This window comes from Pleurodeles waltl, chromosome 6, assembly GCF_031143425.1.
Source record: "Pleurodeles waltl isolate 20211129_DDA chromosome 6, aPleWal1.hap1.20221129, whole genome shotgun sequence".
Taxonomy (NCBI): Eukaryota; Metazoa; Chordata; class Amphibia; order Caudata; family Salamandridae; genus Pleurodeles; species Pleurodeles waltl.
In genome coordinates this window covers 1,005,636,389-1,005,656,467 of record NC_090445.1, presented here as the reverse complement: position 1 = coordinate 1,005,656,467, position 20,079 = coordinate 1,005,636,389, and the positions used below count along the sequence as shown (strand labels likewise).

General features: G+C 42.4%; 1 protein-coding gene across 8 annotated transcripts in view; it reads right to left on the bottom strand.

Annotated features, from left to right (window-relative positions):
• TNFRSF14 (TNF receptor superfamily member 14) overlaps positions 1-20,079 on the bottom strand; it is a 465,083-nt gene that overhangs the window by 160,991 nt on the left and 284,013 nt on the right. For all 8 annotated transcript variants that reach the window (XR_011204948.1, XM_069239916.1, XM_069239910.1 and 5 more), the window contains one exon: positions 5,285-5,440. Coding sequence is in view for 7 of the 8 variants with exons in the window: in XM_069239916.1 (XP_069096017.1) it covers positions 5,285-5,440 (156 nt within the window). In the remaining variant the exon portion in view is untranslated. The remainder of the gene's footprint in view (positions 1-5,284; positions 5,441-20,079) is intronic.

Genomic DNA, 20,079 nt, shown 5'->3' with positions numbered 1-20,079 from the left:
GAATCTCAAGTTGATTTGCAAGATCAATCTTCTTCTTCTAAATCCGAGTTGGATGACTAACATGCAGACTCTGCCCCACTCAAAAAGAGATGCAAATCTCGTCATGTCACCCCTGACGTAACAGCCCGAGTGGTTGGAATCTCCTCGTCTCCCCTGAGGATATCATTCAGCCACGACCCACGGAGTGGCTCCCTAGTGCTGAAGTGGCCCATTATGTGCAGGATAGGTTGTGCAAAAGTTTTGAAAAAGAAGTGCTCAACACTCTCCGGTCGGAATGCCCCCGACCTTCATTGGTCGGCAGAGTAGCGGATAACCCAGAGTTGGATGCCAGCATGGCGACGTTCCTGAAAAAATTCACCAAAGACCCCAAAAAGGGATTTGACCGTGCTTGGCGCGGTTGTCAAGATAAGTTATTAGATTTGTCAGGGCCTTTGGCAAAAATCTTGGATTTGGCTATCCAATCCAGAGAAACAAATACCCCGCTGGATCCTGAAGTTGTGCTGGAATGGGCGCATCGAGCTATCTGTCTTCTGGGCAACGAGAACTGCGCCATGTCAACCGAACGAAGGCGCTCTTTCCTGATTCGCTTGGACCCCAAACTGGCAGACTTGGCAAGTAACGAAGTGGGATCGTCAGCTAATGGCATGCTTTTTGCCGACAAATTCATCAAGGATTTGGGCAAATATGTTGCAACGTTCACAGCACTGGACAAAGCTCAATTTAATTTTAAAAAGGTTTTTAATAACGCTCTTTTTGCCCGGTCCAGTCCCTTTAGGGGCCGAGCTCCAGCCCGTAGAGTCCAGGCTTCAAGAATTTCCACCCAAAGGGGCAGGGGAGGTGTATACAACTCTGCGACCTTCTACCCCAGTGGTTATCGAGGACATGGCCGTTCCTCCAGAGGGTACCGTGGAGGAGGTTCCTCTCAAAACACCAATCCCTCAGTTAAGGATCATTCCCTTCTCAAAGTAGTTTTGGAGGCAGAATTCAGCAGTTCCTCCTTGCTTGGCAGAATATCACACGGATCCGTGGGTGTTATAAACTGTCCAAGGGTTCCAATTACAGTTCAACGCTTCTCCAATTCAGAAGGTTCCCCCTCCTCTTCATTTTTGCCTCGAAGATCGCGCATTTATCGAGGAAGAGATTTTTTGCGCTCATTCAGAAAGGGGCGTTGGTAGAGACTGTGCCCCATTCTCATGGGTTTGTAAGCACGATTTTCTTGGTACAAAAGAAAGGAGGTGGTTCTCGTCTGGTGTTGTACCTCAAACACTACAATTCATGGGTTGTATACAGCCATTTAAAAATGGAAGGCATACACCTTCTCCGAGATATTGTAAGAAACAACGATTGGATGGTATGCTTGGATCTCACAGATGCGTACCTTTCAGTGCCGATTTTCACTCCCCACAGACATTTCTTCAATTCCAATGGAGGTCCCCTTTGATTTGAGCTAACCGCTCTTTCCTTCGGGCTGTCCTCAGCTCCTTGGTGTTTCACCAAGCTTCTTCGCCCGGTGGTACAATTTCTGAGGGAACGAGGAGTGAGGCTCATCATATACCTCAATGACATCCTAATTATGGCTCAGGACAAGGATACGACCCTTTGTCATCTCAACTGGGCAGTCCAATTGCTACAAGATCTCGGGTTCATCACCAATTCCGAGAAATACAACATGGTGCCAGCACAGACTTCGAGTTCTTAGGTTTTCAGATAGACTCATTAAAAGCCCTGTTACTTTTCCCTCTAAACAGGCTTCGATCAAGAAGGAGTTGAGGAGAGCCCTTGCCTCTCCTACTAGATCATTAAGGACATTGGCACGACTTGTCGGCCTTCTTGCATCTTCAATTCAAGCAATTTTTCCGGGGCCGCTGCATTACAGGGCCCTTCAAAGACTAAAAATTTTACATCTTCAGAAAGATCTACAGTATTCAGAGTTGGTTCCGCTCACAGAGGAAGCAAAGACTGAGATATCTTGGTGGCTCTCCCACCTGAATGCCTGGAATGGCAGAGAGATTTTTACCTCCAGCCCAGATGTAATAATAGAGTCAGATACCAGCCGGTGGGGCTCGTTGCGGCTCAGTGGAGACAGGGGGTCGTTGGTCCCCAGGGGAGTCGAACTACCACATAAATTGTCTGGAACTCGTAGTGGGGCATTTGTAATCAGATCGCTTTCCCCTCGCAAAGTCCAATGTTGCATCCTCCCCCAGATGGACAATGTGTCTGCGGTCAGATATATCAATAGCCTAGGAGGGACCAGATCTCTGCTTTTAGCAGAGATCGCGAAGGACTTTTGGCATTATTGTCTGCAACAGCAAATATCGGTGATAGAGGAATTCATTCCGGGTCGTTCCAATACGACAGCGGATTGGAACTCGCGCTTCCTGCGGGGTGGCAGCGATTGGAAGCTCAAACCACAGATTTTCCATGCTCTTCAACTGCATTGGGGGACTTGTTGAATAGACTTGTTTGCTTCCCGGTTGAACAACCAGGTTCCATGTTATTTCAGCTAGAGGCCGGATCCTCAGTCGACGGGGACGGATGCATTCCTTCAGTCTCGGCTAGGGGATCTGCTATATGCGTTCCCCCCCTTCGCCATGATTCCGTGTGTGCTGGCCCAAGTACTTCGACATCAAGCGGAAGTTATCTTGGTGACTCCGTATTGGAGAGCACAGTCTTGGTTCCCATCTGCAATGGCCCTCTCGTGCGACTTTCCAGTGATGCTGCCAGTGTGCGAGGATCTTCTCAAGAATCCGTTGGGCAACTCGCATCCTCGGATTCTACAGGGACTATTGTCCCTGATGGCTTGGAGACTTTTAGTAGGCGATGGTGAGTGCCTGGAGTTTCGGAATCTACGCTGTTTTTCTTATCCCAGACTTGGGCCCCCTCCACTCATAAAAGATACGAGTAAGCCCGGAGGAAGTGGTTATGTTGGTGCGGTGAAAGGAGTCTGGATCCCGTGGATTATGTCAAAGCCAATTTTCTGTCTGATTTAGCTTCACAAGGTTTGGCTTACAGGACAATTAATAATTACCATTCAGCTCTTTTTCGGCTGGTCATCCCCATATTCAGGGTAGACCGGTGGGGGAACATCCTTTAATTTGTAAGATTCTTAGGGGCATTTGTGTGGTAAAACCCCCTAAACCGAATTATTCATCTTTATGGGATGTAAATAATTGTTCTTCGATTTCTTAGAGGTTGGCCTTCTAATGAGGACCTGTAAACAATTGCCAGAGAAACTTACGATGTTACTATGCTTACTCTGCTGTAGAAGAGTTTCAGATGTCAAAGCTTTGGATTTATCAGGTAGAGTATTTACTCCGGAAGGAGTATCTTTTTCCATTACCAGACGTACTAAGACTTATTCAAGGTGTATTTGATATCCGTCTTTTCCACATAATAAAAAGCTATGTGTTGTTCACTGTATAAAGGCTTATGAGGATTGTACTCGTGAATTCAGACACAATGTTTCTGATCAATTATTAATTTCTTTGCAGAAGCCTTTTCAACCAGTCACTGCAGCAACTTTGGCTCATTGGGTCAAATGGTTATTGGCAGAAGCAGGTATAGATGTAAACATCTTTGGAGCTCATACTGTCAGAGGAGCTATGGCTTCTAAAGCGTTTTCAACAGGAGCTACATTGGAGGATATTATGGCAGCAGCAAACTGGTCAAGTGATTCTACCTTCAAAGTATTTTATCACAAACCTATTGTCGATGTTGTATCTGAAGTAGTGAATAGACTTTAAACTAGCATAATCCGAAGCCTCCGGTCCTGCCATAGAATTAAACAATTTTTCGCTACTGTATCAAGAATTTTAGATCCTATTAAGGACACGGAGGCAAGGATTATCCCACCCTTTATAAGTTTGTGCTATGCATGCTTTGTATGATATAACTGTTGTTTATCAGATAAATCTTAATAGTTGATTAAAGTACCCAACCCTATACATATATGTGTAGATATTAGTTTTTGCTTGTCTCCTTCTGCAGGAACGAATAATAATGCTTCCTGAATTTCTCCGGTTGAGATGTTCGATCAAAATTGAAGTTTATCTGTTCTACGGCTGAGGTCGCCAAACTAAATGGTTTTCGAATGGATGGCACGTTCCAGGAGTATGATGGACGGACCAGTGTTCTGCAAGTTCTATATTGATTCTTAATTGTGTTGTTTATGGCAAAGAAAAAGGATGGACTCTAGTGTTAAGACTATTTAGATCGACAGAGAAGGGCCATGATTGGATGGATTAGTGTTCATGGGATATGTAGTTTAAAGTTTTTACTGTTTTCATTGGCTGCTGTGTTGTCAGTAAAAGAAATAGAAAGCATAATCCTCGCCTCCGCGCCCTTAATAGATTCTAAAATTCTTGACGACATAGCTAGAAACTTTAATCTTCAGAGTTCAAACCCGCTGCCCCGGGAGCACCGAGACGTGAACAATGCATCTATGTGGAACCACTGCCTATGGTGGGCCCGACCCGCTACTGCCTTCTGCAGTCCCCAGGGAATTTGTCTGCGGCAACAGAAGCACTGATATGCAATCCCACGGCGCCACATCAGATAATTAAAGCAATATACAAGGTTGGACAATAATGCCATCAAAGCTTGTCGCAAACACCATAAAAGTGCTCAAAGAAAGGCAATAAAAAAAGGACACTCATCTGATCTGTGCCAGAGCACGAAAGAAAGATGAAGTGCCTAGAGCCGACGTTCCTTGTAAGGAAAAGAGAGACTGTTTATTGGACAAGTTTTGTTTATTTCCTTCCCCAGGGGTGATGGGAAAAGTAGATTGTTGATGTTCTTTGAAGTGCTGGTGGATGAAAATAAAGAAATGTAGAGCACAATACTTGCCCTCTGTGTCCTTAATGCAATTAAAACTGTCCCTTATGAATGCTAGGAAATTTTTCTTCCTCCACCTCAATAATGATTCCACTTCTACAACTGTTCCAGAAGTATGTCTTTAACTTAAATTACGTTAATCACTTGTCTCCAACAGAAACAGAAGTCTGCTAGAGGTTTATTTGTATTCAATTCTGCAGTAGGTTGCCCTTTCTGCCTCCCTCGCAAATTATCCTAAACAGAGTTTTCTGTGGATGTCCGCGTCAGCGCTGATGCCAAAAATGGTCGAGGACTCAGGCACACACTCATGTACTATGGGAATGATTTACTGAAAATCACACTGCATATCATGCATGCACCATAACCCTGAATAGAAACATCTAACACATCTGTTTTAATAAAATACCATTTGTACACATACTCTAATGTTTTACTAGGCTGTTTTTCTTACCGGGAACCTTTACTTTCTCGCCAGCGACACAAACTGTGTGCCTCTCACACAAATCACACTCTTCGGTGGCTGGATTAAGGCAGTAGTATCCTCCCATACAAGAGCACACCGTATTTCTAGTGTAGGTACAGCTACTCTTCACAAGTAACCCACTTCCTGAAAGAGAGAAGTAATGTAACACTGCGTTAGAAAGGAACAATTTACTAGGTGCATTTGATCATACACAAACAGCCTCCCCTCGCTCTGTCCCCTGTGGAAATCCCATATCCCTCAAGCTTCTGAATCGCTAAGAAGGGTAAGTTGAGAGGTACAGCTATACCATTCGAAGGACATCTTGCTTCATAAGATAAGTTAGCAAATTCAACAGGTAGGGTAATTCATTTTCCAAACACTATTATGGACATCTGTGTCAACTCACTTATTATGTGACTTTTTATATGTGGTGGTGGGAAAAATGAAGGCAGATGAGCCACTATCATGGTGCAGCAGCTCCAGTAACATGAGCCCCAAGAGGTCCTTGCTATGTTATTTTTTGTAAATCATTGAATCATTCTGTGATAGCTGGAAAGTGGTTTTAACTTGTTATGGAAATACATAAAAATACACTAGTTTATCGTTTTATCTCGGTGCCTTTAACTGTGTTGTTAGATTGCTCGGTATAATTATACACTATTCCAATGGTGTTCAATGGAGAACTAGATGAGTGGATCTAAGACAAGTTTTCAGAAAATCCTTAGCAATTAAATTTTAATTTAACACATTTAAACTCAACTTGTAAACATTACTTTTATCCTGAAAATCTGTCACAGAACCGGCCCACACTGACCTATGCTAGACATGCCTGCACTAAGCCGAGTCAGAGATCACAATTCCAACCTGGTCAGCCAATCATTTGTTGTGGTATACAGCTGCCTATTGGGTCAAAGTTTTAGCAACATTCAGCACAAATGAGCCTTGGCAGGAAAATATGCCCCAGAAATGCACTTTTAGTATTAGCAAGGGCAAGTAGAAAACAATAAAATCATCTCGGAGATCCACGGCAAGACAAAATAATGACACCCTCTCTCCGCTTGTATAGAAATAAACACAGAAAAGAAGAAAGTGGAACCTAGTTTGGTTGCTCATTGGTGACCCACCAGTTTTTGGGTAATTTCATTGCTGGTCTAAAGCCTTCTTGGTGGTGATGCAAATGGTTTGTTCATCAGGCCAGTCTTCAACTATTGCCGGTCCGCAACTACCTGCAGGTGCAGATACTTGATGGAGTTTCCCCTGCATTCCATCATCATGCTTCCTAGAATGTTACTGAGAGTTCTGTTTGGGGTGTTCTATCTTCTGTCAGTTAGACTCAGGCTGAAGAGGGGAGCACCATGTTGCTAGTTATTGCAATAAACTCTCCTGTAGTGGAAAACCGGCTGCTGTCATTACTACAGTCTGCATTGGAGTACAAAGTCCAGGACACCTTATACAGGACGAATGGTCAGAGGGCTCATAATGGACAGCCTATTTATGATATATTATTTTTTATTAGGAATGTATACACCCAATGATTTCTTGGCGCTTTTTGACAGTTCAGCAATGTCAGAGGATTTTTTTAAAAGCCTGGGGACTAAGGTAAGCAGGTCTCGAAAAATCATAAAAATGTTACTAAACCTGCAGGTAGAGTAACTTGAATAATCTACTAGATCTAACTGTAATGTACTTGACCAGTAAACGGGCCTCTAATTGTGTGATCCTGGGCAAATAATTTAGTTTACAGTCATCTTTTTCTTCTTTCTCATATATGAGTGCAAATTCAAATATTTGAGCTTATCATGTACAAACAAACTTCAGTTGTGTGATTAAATAGACTAAATGCTTTCTCCATGTATAATAAGAAGTTATCCCATATAAAGGGGGTACATGATCCATGACTTGCCCCTTAGTTTACTAACAGCATTGCCATCAGGGCAGGAGTGTTTCTCTGTTTCTGTTTATATACACACTTTTAATGAATATATGACTAGGAATGATGTCCAAAAACCTTCTCACTAACTTGCAGCTTTACTGATAAAAGTACATAGTGTATTAACAATAATCTGTGATAACTGGGTTTCAGAAAACATATATAGTCTTTTTACATCACCAAGTAAAGTGTTCTGATTTGTTTTCATCCTATTAAAATATTTTTTCATCACAGAGAAGTACAAAAAATAGACTGTCGCAACTAATGAAATATATTTTGAAATGTTTGTACAGTTGACTTTGTTATTAAAATGTTTTGTGTTAGGAAACGCCTGGCACTCTACAGCATTTAATTTCACACACTTTGTACAGCAGATTAGAGATTTCACCGTACAAAATCCTTGAACTCTGCAGTCAGAAGGAAAATTAATTGTAAGAAGACAACTTGTTTGACCTCTGTCTCTGAACACGCAGCAAATGTGACCAGATAAGATCAAGAATTAAAGGTATCTTTATTTCTCCTTCACTTTCTGACTAAACAGAACACCTGTTCTTTGTCAACTCCAGAAGGGGAGCAGGTCCTAAAAATAGCTCGACCTGATAAAATATGACTAGCTGTAGCCAGTATGTGACATCATGTGGTCAAACCGCCTTGAAAAATCAAACAGATTTAATAGTAAATCTCTGTTGGGGAAAAGGCATTTCTGATGACAGAAGCAACATACAAACGAGGCCTAGTTCTACTGCAAACATGAAAACGCTAACTTAACGTGCAAGGCGTAGGACCTAGCAAAGAAATGGTTTGACTCTTGACAGTAGCATCCTATTAGACATCATGCCTGCTGAGACTGTTTTAATTTTTCTGTCATTCTGATGCAAACGATTTACATGCTGATTGTACATAATAAATACACCATTATTATACACTGCCCTGAGTGAGTCTGGAGAGGGGAGCCCCGCCATGTTCTTTGCATAGGGACCCCCTCCAGTTTCGTTACGCCACTGATTGCCACATTAGTTCCTTGCACTGAAAAAAACTACTTTGTGTGCCAATATGCTTCTTGCAGAACAGCAAAATGCAATCATTCACAGTAAAACCAGCCAATAGATACAGAGAGAAATAGAATTTTAATAAAAACTAAATGTCTTGGTTAACACCAGACCTAATTAGGTACCCAATTCTTTAAAAAGTCACAAAAGGGCACCCATGCTGTTTTGCTTTACTGCTGACAGTCAAAATACACACAACAAAAAGAGTCAAAAAAAATCCCTGGAATGCGCTTCTTAGTCTAAAAAAGACATTTATTAAATCACTTTGCAAGGCTCGTGAAGGAAGGTCAATACAACCGAAAGTGCACCTTTAAAATGTGCAACAATAAAGTGAGAACATGTACAAAGAATCTTCAAACTATAAATAGCAAATATATACATGCAGAGATACAAATACCTATATTAACATATATATTCATACACAATGCAAAGCAAATAAGTAGTAAAAATTCATCACCATGGGGCCTATCTGGTGCTTCATACTTCCCATGCCAGCAAGTCATTGACCCCGGTTCGACTGCAACGAGAAAGAGAAATCTACCCTCACAGGAAATATATCAGGAATTCGACGTCTCTATCCTGACTGAGGTCTCTGAATCTTCCACTGTCGACCAGGGTCTCCTTTAAAGCTTAAACAAGCCAGGAAGGAGATTTCTAGAAAACTCCTCCCCCGCTCCGCGAATAGTGTTAAAAAATGCTGGCTACTTTAGGTCTGTTTTGAAAGAAACATATTGGAACTGGCCAGTTTCCCAAGGTGTCTCTCACAAAACTAAACCGTTCCCTGCTGTACCATAAACATCATTCTAGTACATCCTTATCTTGCTGACTGACTCCTCCACGTTATGCCCTAGCCCTTTGGTGAGAAAGAACACGCAGACACGCAGAATAGAAAACATGTTGCATAACATGTTTGGTACGGAAAAATACTTGCACCTTTAACGTGGCGGTGAAGCTAAGGCTAAGCTGAATACAAAATGGAGTCTGTAACTTGTGACCGCTAATGTGACGGTGGACAGCTAAGCCAAGTGCAAAGTGGTGCGACACAGAGTCAGAGGTCAAAACACAAAAATCACTGCACTCTGCCCTTTGACCAGTGACTCATATACCCTATAGGTTTAAAATCAACTTTTTTCGGTCTAAACATTGCAAGCAAATTAGGAATACATTGTACACAGCAACAAATTGATATAAGAGCTAATACCACAAAAATTCCACCTAAAACTTTGCGTAATTGTCCAAAATCTGGTAACCACTGAAACAACCAGTCCCACCATACCTGATCCATATCTTGTTTTACCCCTTTCACTAATGTGCGTAGTGTATCAATGTGGGCCTGGATAGATTTAGAGTGGTCTGAAAGATTAAAACAACAAATGCCTTTAAGTTCAGTACAACCACGATTGTGTTTTAGCAACAGATAGTCTATGGCAGCCCTGTTTTGTAATGCAGCTTTTCTAGTACCACGCACATCTAATAAGAATTCAGATAAAGCAATAGAAGTATGGTTAATGTTTTTAACCATTAGACATGCTAACTTATTGATCATTCTGGTATTATATACAGCTAAGCCAGGCACGCCTACAATAGAAAGACTTAAGCTTAGATACTCTGATTGGGATAATAATTGAATATTGTGATTCACATGCTATATGTCTTTGAATTAGTGGCTTGCATGAATTCACAAGAACTTACAGAAGTATACCAGGTAATCGTACTCCTCGAAAAAGTTTGCATGTGTATATTTGTTCGTGCAAAAATCTATTGAGCTTTTACAAGTTCACGTTGACACCAACCACATTTTTCCGGATCCTGGAAGAACGTGTCAGGAGTACATTTCCAACCTTTCTCAGTTTATAGAAAAATTTAGAGAAGAGCTAGTGAATTAAAACATACAAGTTAGAAGGTTTGCAGACTCAAAGGCATTCCATCACTGGAAAGGTAGCAAAATAAGGAAATTGCTATAGTAGGGTTTGAAAGTGCAAGTATTCAATCTCTACTATAGAATTAGCCTTAAAATGACCAGAGAGGGTATTATCAGAGCTCTTACATAATGAGAGTGCTGCCATAATTTGTTGCCGCACTACATGGCATCAAAGGGACAAGTAGATTTGTTTTACAAGACAAATAGATTTAAGAAGCAACCTGTCCCATGGACAAGTAGATATTTTATTAAATTCCACACCAGAAATAAACATGATGTGCACTTCTGTCACAGTGTCCTTTCCTCTGGATCTGCACGTTGCTGAACAGAAGGCCCACCTCCCAGCGTCACCAACTCAGAAAGCTATTATAGCACAGAGTTAAGATGAAGCCAGGCAGGGGGAAGGGAATTAGAGTAGGGAACTGCCGGGAGCCAGATCTGAAAAGAAACGGTTAGATCAAATATGCATATACTCATTCATAACAGTATAGCTCATCAATAGACTCTTGAATAAAGGCGTCTCCGTGATATCAGATTGAGACCCCTTTTGTGAAAATGAGGGCGAAGCCCCTTCTTTGAATCAAACTACAACCTCTGAACTAAGAGATGGCAAGAGCTTTGGACTTTGGTCATACTCTGAATATCAATCCTGTAACAACTATGCATTCATAACATAAATGTTTGATGTCAGCCTAGAAATTTTCAAAGACTTAAATATGTATCTTACAATTCATGCTTTCCAAAAAACAATGAAAACTATAATTTGCTTATTATGCTTATAGATTGCTATATCTCCGAAATGCTTTCACATTTACTATCTAGGCCTGAAAGTTTTACTCATTGAACTTGAAGCGCTTTGGTCGTTGGGCAGAAGCACCTTGTTTTGTTGTTCATGAAGCGCTTTTATTATTATAGATGAAGCGCTTTGTTCATTATTCCAGAAAGCGCTTTTACTTGTCTTGTCTGAAGCGCTACGCTCGTTATGCCAAAAGCGTTTTACTCATGTGCACCGAAGCGCTTTGATTGCCGTGCCAAGGGCGCTTTACTCAAGTTCACTGAAGCGATTTGATTGCCGTGCCAAGGGCGCTTTACTCATGTGGACTGAAGCGCTTTGATTGCCGTGCCAAGGGCGCTTTACTCATGTGGACTGAAGCACTTTGATTGCCGTGCCTGAAATGCTTTGCTCATTGTGCTAAGGGGTGCTTTACTCCTGTGATCCAAAATGCTTTGATCGTCGCGCCGAGGCTGCTTTACCTTTAAAACTGAAAACGCTTTGCTCGTTGTGCTAAGGGGTGCTTTACCTTTGGAAGTAACAACTCCCTTCAAGATTGGGCTCATCAAGAACTTACAGCTACAAGTACGACCTACTTGTATCCGAATTCACCATGAAAGCAAGGATGCTCCGATTTGCTGTCAATCTGCCATGCAGGAAATCCGCTCTTCTTCAGAGGAACCCCCACGAGGTCTGACTGCATCGAAGTCCTCAAAATAGTGAGCAATGTGCATGGGTGTGGCTGGGCTTTATAGGCCTGCCACACCCCAAGATTGTCGCTGCCTCTAAAAATCTGGGAATTGTAGTCCCTTCATAGAATAGCACTGATAAGTGCATCTTCTCCACCAACGTCCTGACCCTGCTGCTACATGAGCTTTACCACAGGGCAGACGACGCTGATGACCAATTTTAGAACAGGAAGGGATGACAAGTGGTGCGAATGAAGCGCCGCAAATACGCGCAGCAGCGTTTCGTTCGGGACCTGTACCGCGCACAGGCTTATTTCTGACAACATTTCTGCAGCAGTTCATGAATGATTGCCAATGCAGCCCGGTATGGTGTAGTTAAGCTAACTGAAGCATGTCTATCTAAATATTTTTTTTTTTTGTTAAAGAGAAAATTAAAACTCATTCCCCTCTGATTTGTATCCCAACAGTGATCGCCCTACTCTACTGCAACATTTCTTTCATCATTCTTGGTTTTGTCAATTTCTTCTCCTGCAAGGCCTTCATGTCATCATAAATGTTGGCTTTCAACTCATTAAGAGCCATTTCTTCTTAAATCATCCACCTTGTTGGCTTTCTTTTACTTGTGTCTACAATTACAGCTTAAATTCCTAATTCAAATTGCTTCTAAAATCTTGAATATACATACAACAATCATTATAATTTGTATTGTTACTACTGATACAATGATCAGTTTCATTAATATAATTTTTACCAAACTTACTAAACAATGAGCTTATCTTCTCCCAAATTCTAATTTTTCTGACTGGATGAGTCGCACTCACAATATTAGTTATCTTATCTATTCTTTAATACTATCATGCTTATCTGAGAAGGAAGTGCAGCACTGATTCCCTACCACACAACGGACGTCTTCTTTCACCAAAAGCATATCTAGAACAAAGCGATTTTGAATTCCTATACTTCTTATCTCAAACATCTCTTGAGTAATCTTACTTAAATAACCTGTTGTGATACTCGCCAAATGCTCCACTGAAGTACACGATTTTCTAATCCTAAAGCCCTTTAAAGCTATTCCTATAGAAAGAATCAAAACACCAAACACATCTAGCACTTAATGACATGCCCTTTTACTATTCATTCTTCCATGACACACTTCCTCACACTATTCAAGTGGTAGTCTCTAGCAACACAAAAGCTAAATAACAAGAATCTGTCCAACCTTGTGAAAGTGTGAAATAATTAGTCTTATTGAAAAAGTAATAAATGCTTTAAAATTGTGAATACTTTCTAACATATAAAACCTCTCTCTTACATTATTATAAGTGCATGCAGTATTCCCTACTACATTCAGATTATAAACATTCACTACGTTGCATTTGCAACACACATTCTGTTATTGCTCATTCCAAGTTGTAAGACTAGGGTGCATTTGTGATTTTTTATTCTCACTCTTCTATTGACCCAAGTTCATTGCTTGTGAACCTTTTGGCACCTTTTCTTACAATATTTTCTTGTTGTAATCTCTGATAAAATTATACTCAACTTCAATCAATCTGCATATGCTCTGCATGCTAGTACTACCAATGTTAGTTCTGTGCAGCTTAAAACGGATCTAAAAAAAACAGCTGTCTCAAGACCTCTAAGGTTTGAAAAATGTGGAGGGAACAAATGATGTTCAACATGACTCTTCTAAATAGTTTTGGTGCATCATCATAGAGTAATACACTGAACAACAAATAAGATAAGGTCAAATGAACACAAGTCACACCCTATGAAAGAATTGGGCAAATGAGTACAAACAATCACAAATGTAAGAATTTTAACCCAGCTCCTCATTAGATTAATTATTATGATCAAATCTGTGATATTTCGTATCCTTCTGATTGTAGGACATTGAGTTATTATTTTGGATTGATAGATATTCAGCAGAAGAATGTATATGCATCAACACCAGTAAATGTGGCCACAATAAGAATTTTAAAACAATATTTGGAAAAGCAAGATTTATTTAAGAAAAGAACAGCACAAGTACAAACAGTAAGTAAAACGTAATCAGAAGTAATCCAAACAATCAAAAGTAGGTTAAAGGTAAATCAAAACGTAACAAAAGATAAACTTCTAAGAAAATCCCAGTTTTTCAAAATTTGGAGCAACAGTTTAATTCTTCATTTTGAAGCTTTTCAGCATTGATCATTTCATATTTCATTTTTCATTTCTTTGAGGGTCCTCCAGGGAAATCAAAGTCTCTTTCTTCCGGAACAAATTGTGGGAGATATGCACATTCAGGGGCTATGTATTTCTTGTTTAGCACCCTTACTCGTGTTGATGGTTCTGATGCAACATCTATAATTGACTTCTAGGATGATGATTCACTAATGTTTAGCTCACTCTCTTTGTTATAATTTTCTTTCACTACTTCAGTTGATTTTTCACTATTTTTCTTCAATCTGCATTTGCTTTGTAACACTCTGCTTCTTTCACTCACAGGTAATTCAGCTTGATTTAAGATTCCATATTCTGTTGCAATTCTTGATCCGCCTGAGGTTTGTAGGACGCTGCCCTGGTGTGTGGTGGACACCTATGGTACTTACACCTTATACCAGGTCCAGGTTTCCCCTCTTAGTGAAGTGTAGAAGCCAGGCTCTCTATAGGTAGCTGTGGATGAGCAGCCAAGGTTTATCTAGGAGGCAAAGCTCATGCAATACCACTGTAGTCACACAGCACTTGCACACATGAAATAATAAACTTAGTTGTACAAAAATAAAGTTACTTTATTTTTGGAACAAATCGCAGAAAATACTAGACAGGTGACTCACCCTTAGGAGGTAAGTAATACACTAAATGTATACACTAGCAATCAGAAACAGGCATAGAAAAGGTTAGAAAACAGTGCAAATTATAATAACAAATAGTGATCCTAGGGGGAACACAAACCATATAGTAAATAAATGGAATGTGAACAAAGTACCCCCACCTAGGTAAGATGTGTAGAGGGGAGCTGGGAGTACTAGAAAACCACAAAGGTAAGTGTTTTTTCCCCAAACCACCCAAAAGGAGGAAAAGGAGAAAAAGAAGACACCCAGAGCAGACTGCAAGAAAACCAGCAGTGGATTCCTGAGGAAAGTAGACCTGTGGAGAGCGGGGACCAAGTCCAAGAGTCACAGTCGAGTCCAGTAGAAGTAGGAGATACTACCCACCCAGCTGTGGATGCAGGAGTTGGTCGACAGTACTGGAAAACAGATCAGCACTGCAGCCCAGAAGCAGGAGAAGAGTACCTGATGGATTCAGTAGATGCCCCACACTGGAAGGAAGATTGCAGATGGGCGTCGGTGCAGGATTTCCACCAACAAGCCTTGGCAAAGGCAACTCGCGGTTATTGGAAAAGGGGTGCTGTTGGGGACCAGCAATACCCAGGAGGACTCAACCCAGGAGGGGGAGTCACAGGGGACCCTCAGCGTTGCAGAGAGTCCACAGGAGCGGAGGCAGCACCCACAGGAGTCCCACAGGACGCAGCACTACAAAAGATGATCCCATGCTGCAGGAGAACCACGCAGGAGGCTGTGCTTTGCAGGATGGAGGGAATCCTTCACTCCAAGGGAGATTCCTCCTTCTTCTTGTGCAGGCGGAAGAGCTGCAGTCTTCAGAGGATGCACGGCGAGGGTACTGTTGCGAAGCTGGCAGGAGCCCTGAAAACAATACTGCTGAAGAGTCCTTTTTTCTTGGAAGCAGCTTGTCAGGTCCTGGAGGTTCCAGTTGCGGTCCCAGGGGCCATAAGCCGAAGCAGAGGTTGCAGAGGAGTCCTGCTGGAATCTTGCAAGCTGAATCGGAGGACCCACCCAAGAGACAGACCCTATATAGACCTGAAATGGGGATTGGTCACCTAACAAGGTAAGAACCTATCAGGAGGGGGCTCGGATGTCACCTGATTAACCTGGCCACTCAGATGCTCCCAGAATTCCCTGCCAACCTTGGAATCAAAATGGCAGAACCCAGGGACCCCCCCAGGGTAGCTCTAGGCACCCACCACCCCGGGGTGGTGATGGACAGGGGAATGGTCACTCCACTTTCCATTGTCCAGTTTCGTGCCAGAGCAGAGACTTGGGGTCGCTGAACCGGTGTGGGCTGGCTTATGCACAAAGGGCACCAAATGTGCTCTTCAAAGCAAACCAGTGGCTTGGGGAGGCTACTTCCAAAGGGAGAGGGTGTTACCTCCCTCTCCCAAAGGAAATCCTTTGTTCTGCCTTCTTGGGCTTCAGCAGATCAAGCAGCAGGAGGGCTGAAATCTGTCTGAGGGGTGGCAGCCGCTGGGCTACCTGTAAAACCCTGTAAGACTGGTGGTAGCAATGGATGGGGTCCTCTTAGGAGCCGCCAGAGTGCATGGAATCATACTTCAAATATTTGCAACAGTATTGGGGTATGATTCCGACATGTTTGATACCAAACATGCCTAGTTTCGGAGCTACCATTATGACGCTGGACAAAGGTAATGACCTGTGTCCAGTACATGGCATCCTCGCACTCCCAAAGTCCAGGAAAATGGATCTGGAGTTTGTGGGGGAACCTCTCACACAGATTCCTGCACCCTGTCCTCTGGGCTGAGAGAGCCTACCACAGGGGTGACTTATAGTGACCTGGTGTAGTAACCTGTAGTGAAAATCGGTGCATGCACCTGTTTCACGCAGGCTGCTATGGCAGGCCTGCAGAACCCTTTGCAGGGGCTCCCTATGGGTGGCAGAATAACTGCTGCAGCCCAGAGGGATCCCCTGGAACCCCAATGCCATGGGTACCATATACTAGGGACTTACATGGGGGGGACCAGTATGCCAATTGTGGGAAGAAAAAGGCACAATTTAGAGGCAAGGGCAAAACTACTGGGGTCCTGGTTAGCAGGAGCCCAGTAGACACAGTCAAACATACTGACGACAAGGAGAGAATGGAGGTAACCATGCCAAGAAAGAGTGTATTTTCCTACAAGATTTATCTGCTTTTTGATTTGCAGAATTCGCAAGTGGTGTTCTTTGATTTGTTTGTTTGCTTTTTAGAGTTATTTTTTCTTCTTCTTCTTCTTCTTGAACTCTGTCTTCCTCATCTGAGTCCATGGAGCAAGCTTGACCTTGCCTTTGTGAGTCTATGCTTAGGACTACCATTTCTTTATCTGCAGCACAAGCTCTTTTTGTGTGAGACAGGTGGATCGAATATGGCAAATCTCCGAACTCCACAGCTGTGTTTCTCGCCAGTATCACTTAGTGTCATCCATTCCAGAGTGGTACAAGGCAGCACTCTTCGCACATGCTTCTTCACCAAAACCCAGTAACCAGGATCCAGGTCATAGTAGGCTTTAGTGCTTGGAGAAGGAACAGCAAGCTTCGCCAGGTGAGGGATATAGCGCACCATATCAGTCAAGGCTTTGCAGTAATCCAAGACCAAATCATCAGAAATATTTAAAATAACACATGATGGAACACCAGGAATTCTCGTGGCTCTTCTCATGATTATTTTGTGTGAACTTCCTACTTGGTGTGCTTCTTATGCTGGGTAGTACCAAAGGAAGAACATTTGGCCATTTATAAGATGTTGAATAATAAATCTTGGCTTGTTTTTTTCTTCATAATGCCATTAAGCTTCTGAACCACTCCTGAAGATGCTGGGTGATAGCTAAAGTGAAACTTTTGTTCAATATTTTAAGCAGTGCACAAAATAGCCATGATTTAATTCTTAAAATGTGTGCCCTATCTGTACCCAGTGCTTTTGGCAATCCAAACCTCGGGATCAACTCCATCAATAGCAATTTGCCAATTAGCAATTCATCATATATTTTTGTTGGATCGGCCTCAATTCATTTTGAGAAAAAAAAAAAAGTCACTTGGATATACCTCAGACTACTACAGAGTAGCATCTGTACATAATCTATCTGTATTGAAAAGACCTGCTGTTTTCTATACTTGGCTCATCTTCACACTGGTTAGTTACCTATATTATTCTGTTGATACACTATACATCTTTGACACAAATTATATACACTATTTAGAAAGGATTGAAACAATGCCCTTTAAAGATGTTCACCAGCCTATCATGTCCCACTTTTGTAATGTCGATGTATCATCAATGTCATGTGCAGTAGCAATGAATATGGCTAGACAAATCTCCCATTAGTAGATCTCCTGATTTAATATTTACCTTGCTTGCATCTTGCCTTTTCCCACTTTTGTTTATCCTCATGTGACGTTACATTCTACATTTTTCTTAACTCATTTATTTGAAATGACTCCGAGATAAATCTATTTACATTTTTGTTTCTGAATCCCCAAGTGTTTGTTCTAGCAATATTGCTAACCTGTGTTCACAATACATGGCAACCTGATCTGAAAAACTTTTTTCCTAATAAAATCATGTCTTCTCCAATTCCGTGTGCAGCACTTTTAACAACTGCTATTTTCTTGGGAAATTTTAATGCATGCAACAAATCAAGAATGCTGGGCCCACTGCGAACTGGGAGGTCAAGCAACCCCGCTGTGACCACAACTTTCCAAAATCAAGCACCACTCCAAAACAGTACTATATGGTAATATAGAGTCCTTAGCAAAATTGAAACTTTCTTTTACAAAAGCTAGGAATTTTGTCATTCTATGTCAGGTCTGGAGGCAAGGAGTATGCTTATTTAAAGCTTACTTACCACCAAATTCCAGTAATATCCAAAGCCCGGACGCCTGAGACCCATTTGCATGAAACAATGCAGAGCAGCATTGCTACCTACGCTGAGAGTTCCTTCCTTGAAAGTATTTTTTTGGTTGCCAGGACAGGAAAAGATTATGCACCTTATTAATGTCCCGAAGAGTTGAGTATCTTGGTTCCGGGGGCAGTGACAATCTTACGCCTCATAAAAGGCGGCACACAAATGGGTGTTCCACCACCAGGGACCCATCCACGGGCACATGTCCTGCTGGTAAGGCTGAATGGAAGGAGTTGATAGAGCGGTACGGCATCCCCTGTTCTGCTAGGCTAGCCAGAAAATTCAGAACATGAACTTTGCACCAACAAGATCTCAACCCCGTTGCACACACAACAACACCATCTCGTCCAAGTCGACTTGTATCGTTTGATGGTGCCCGCTGACCAGGCCTTAGACAGGAGATCCTCAGCCTGTGTCGAATGCCCCTGGCATGACCATCTACCCCTGTAATCCGCCACGCCATCAGGCAGAGGGAACCCTCAAGCACCATCTCCGGCGGAATCTGGTCCAGATTGAGAAGGAGAGTTGGAAATATGGGGAAAGGGATAGGAAAATCCCAAGAAAGTTCCAGAAAAACTGGAAACCGAACTTGAGATCTCCAGATCGGGGTGACCAACACTACTTCCGCTGAACTGGGCAGGCACCAGAGTAATTGTGAACGGGGAAAAAGCATACCCCGTCTCTTGATCCAAAATCCTGCAGGAGTGCATCTGTGGCTGCCGCCAGAGGAATAAGCCTCCAACTGAAGAATTTGGGAAGCTGGTTATCCAATCTAGAGGCTTAAAGGTCCACCGAAAATGGACCCTATTTGTTCTGCAGGCTGGCAAAGATTTCCAGGTTGAGCTTCCAAAGGCTGGAGTCCCAGAAGTGGTGGGATTGCCAATCCACTATCCAGTTCTCCTGACAAGGAAGGTATTCTGCTGTGACTGATATCTGAGGTGCCAGACAGAATCACCAAAAATTGGTTGCTAGGTCCGAGAGGACCTTGGAACCTGTGCCCCTAGGTGATTTATATACCTGACCGATTGAATGATGATGAGTGTAAGGGTGTTGTGAGCGTCAAGATGTGCGTGTCTGTGGGTGCATGCGTGTATGGGGAGGGTAAGTACAGGGATCGGGGTGGGGAGTGAGTACATGTATGTGGGGCTGGGGGGGGTCACTACTGGGAGCGGGGGGTAAAGGGGTTACTGGGGGGTTCGGGAGGTGGGGATGGGGGTTGGAGGGATCTTGGGTAGATGGGAGGGCGGTGGGGGAGTCATCTTCTGGCGACAGGAATGCAAATTACTGTCTCCAGTAGCCTTTCCGCCTGGGATTTCGTGGCGGTGCAACTTATTTGTCTGCGAGCAGTGATGAAAGAGGCACTAAGGACTGAGACGAAAGACTATGGACAGGATGCAGCCTCAGGATTGGCCAGTTGTCCACTGATGGGACTGCATTGTTCGTTGTTAATTTTTACAATTTCTGGTATTTCGTGGGAAATGTGGTTTGTTGGAGATACATTAAATGACTGCTGTAATAAAGTGAAGAAAGCGTAAAGCATAATCCTCGCCTCCGGTTCTGACATAGATTTAAGAACAGACTGACATAAGGTCTGTCTTCTAAAGAAAAGCTCAAGGAACTCTCAGGACAGAGTAGTAAATCTCAAAACAAAGGCCTTGGAGCAAAACATCTGTTAACAATAGGTCTTGCTCA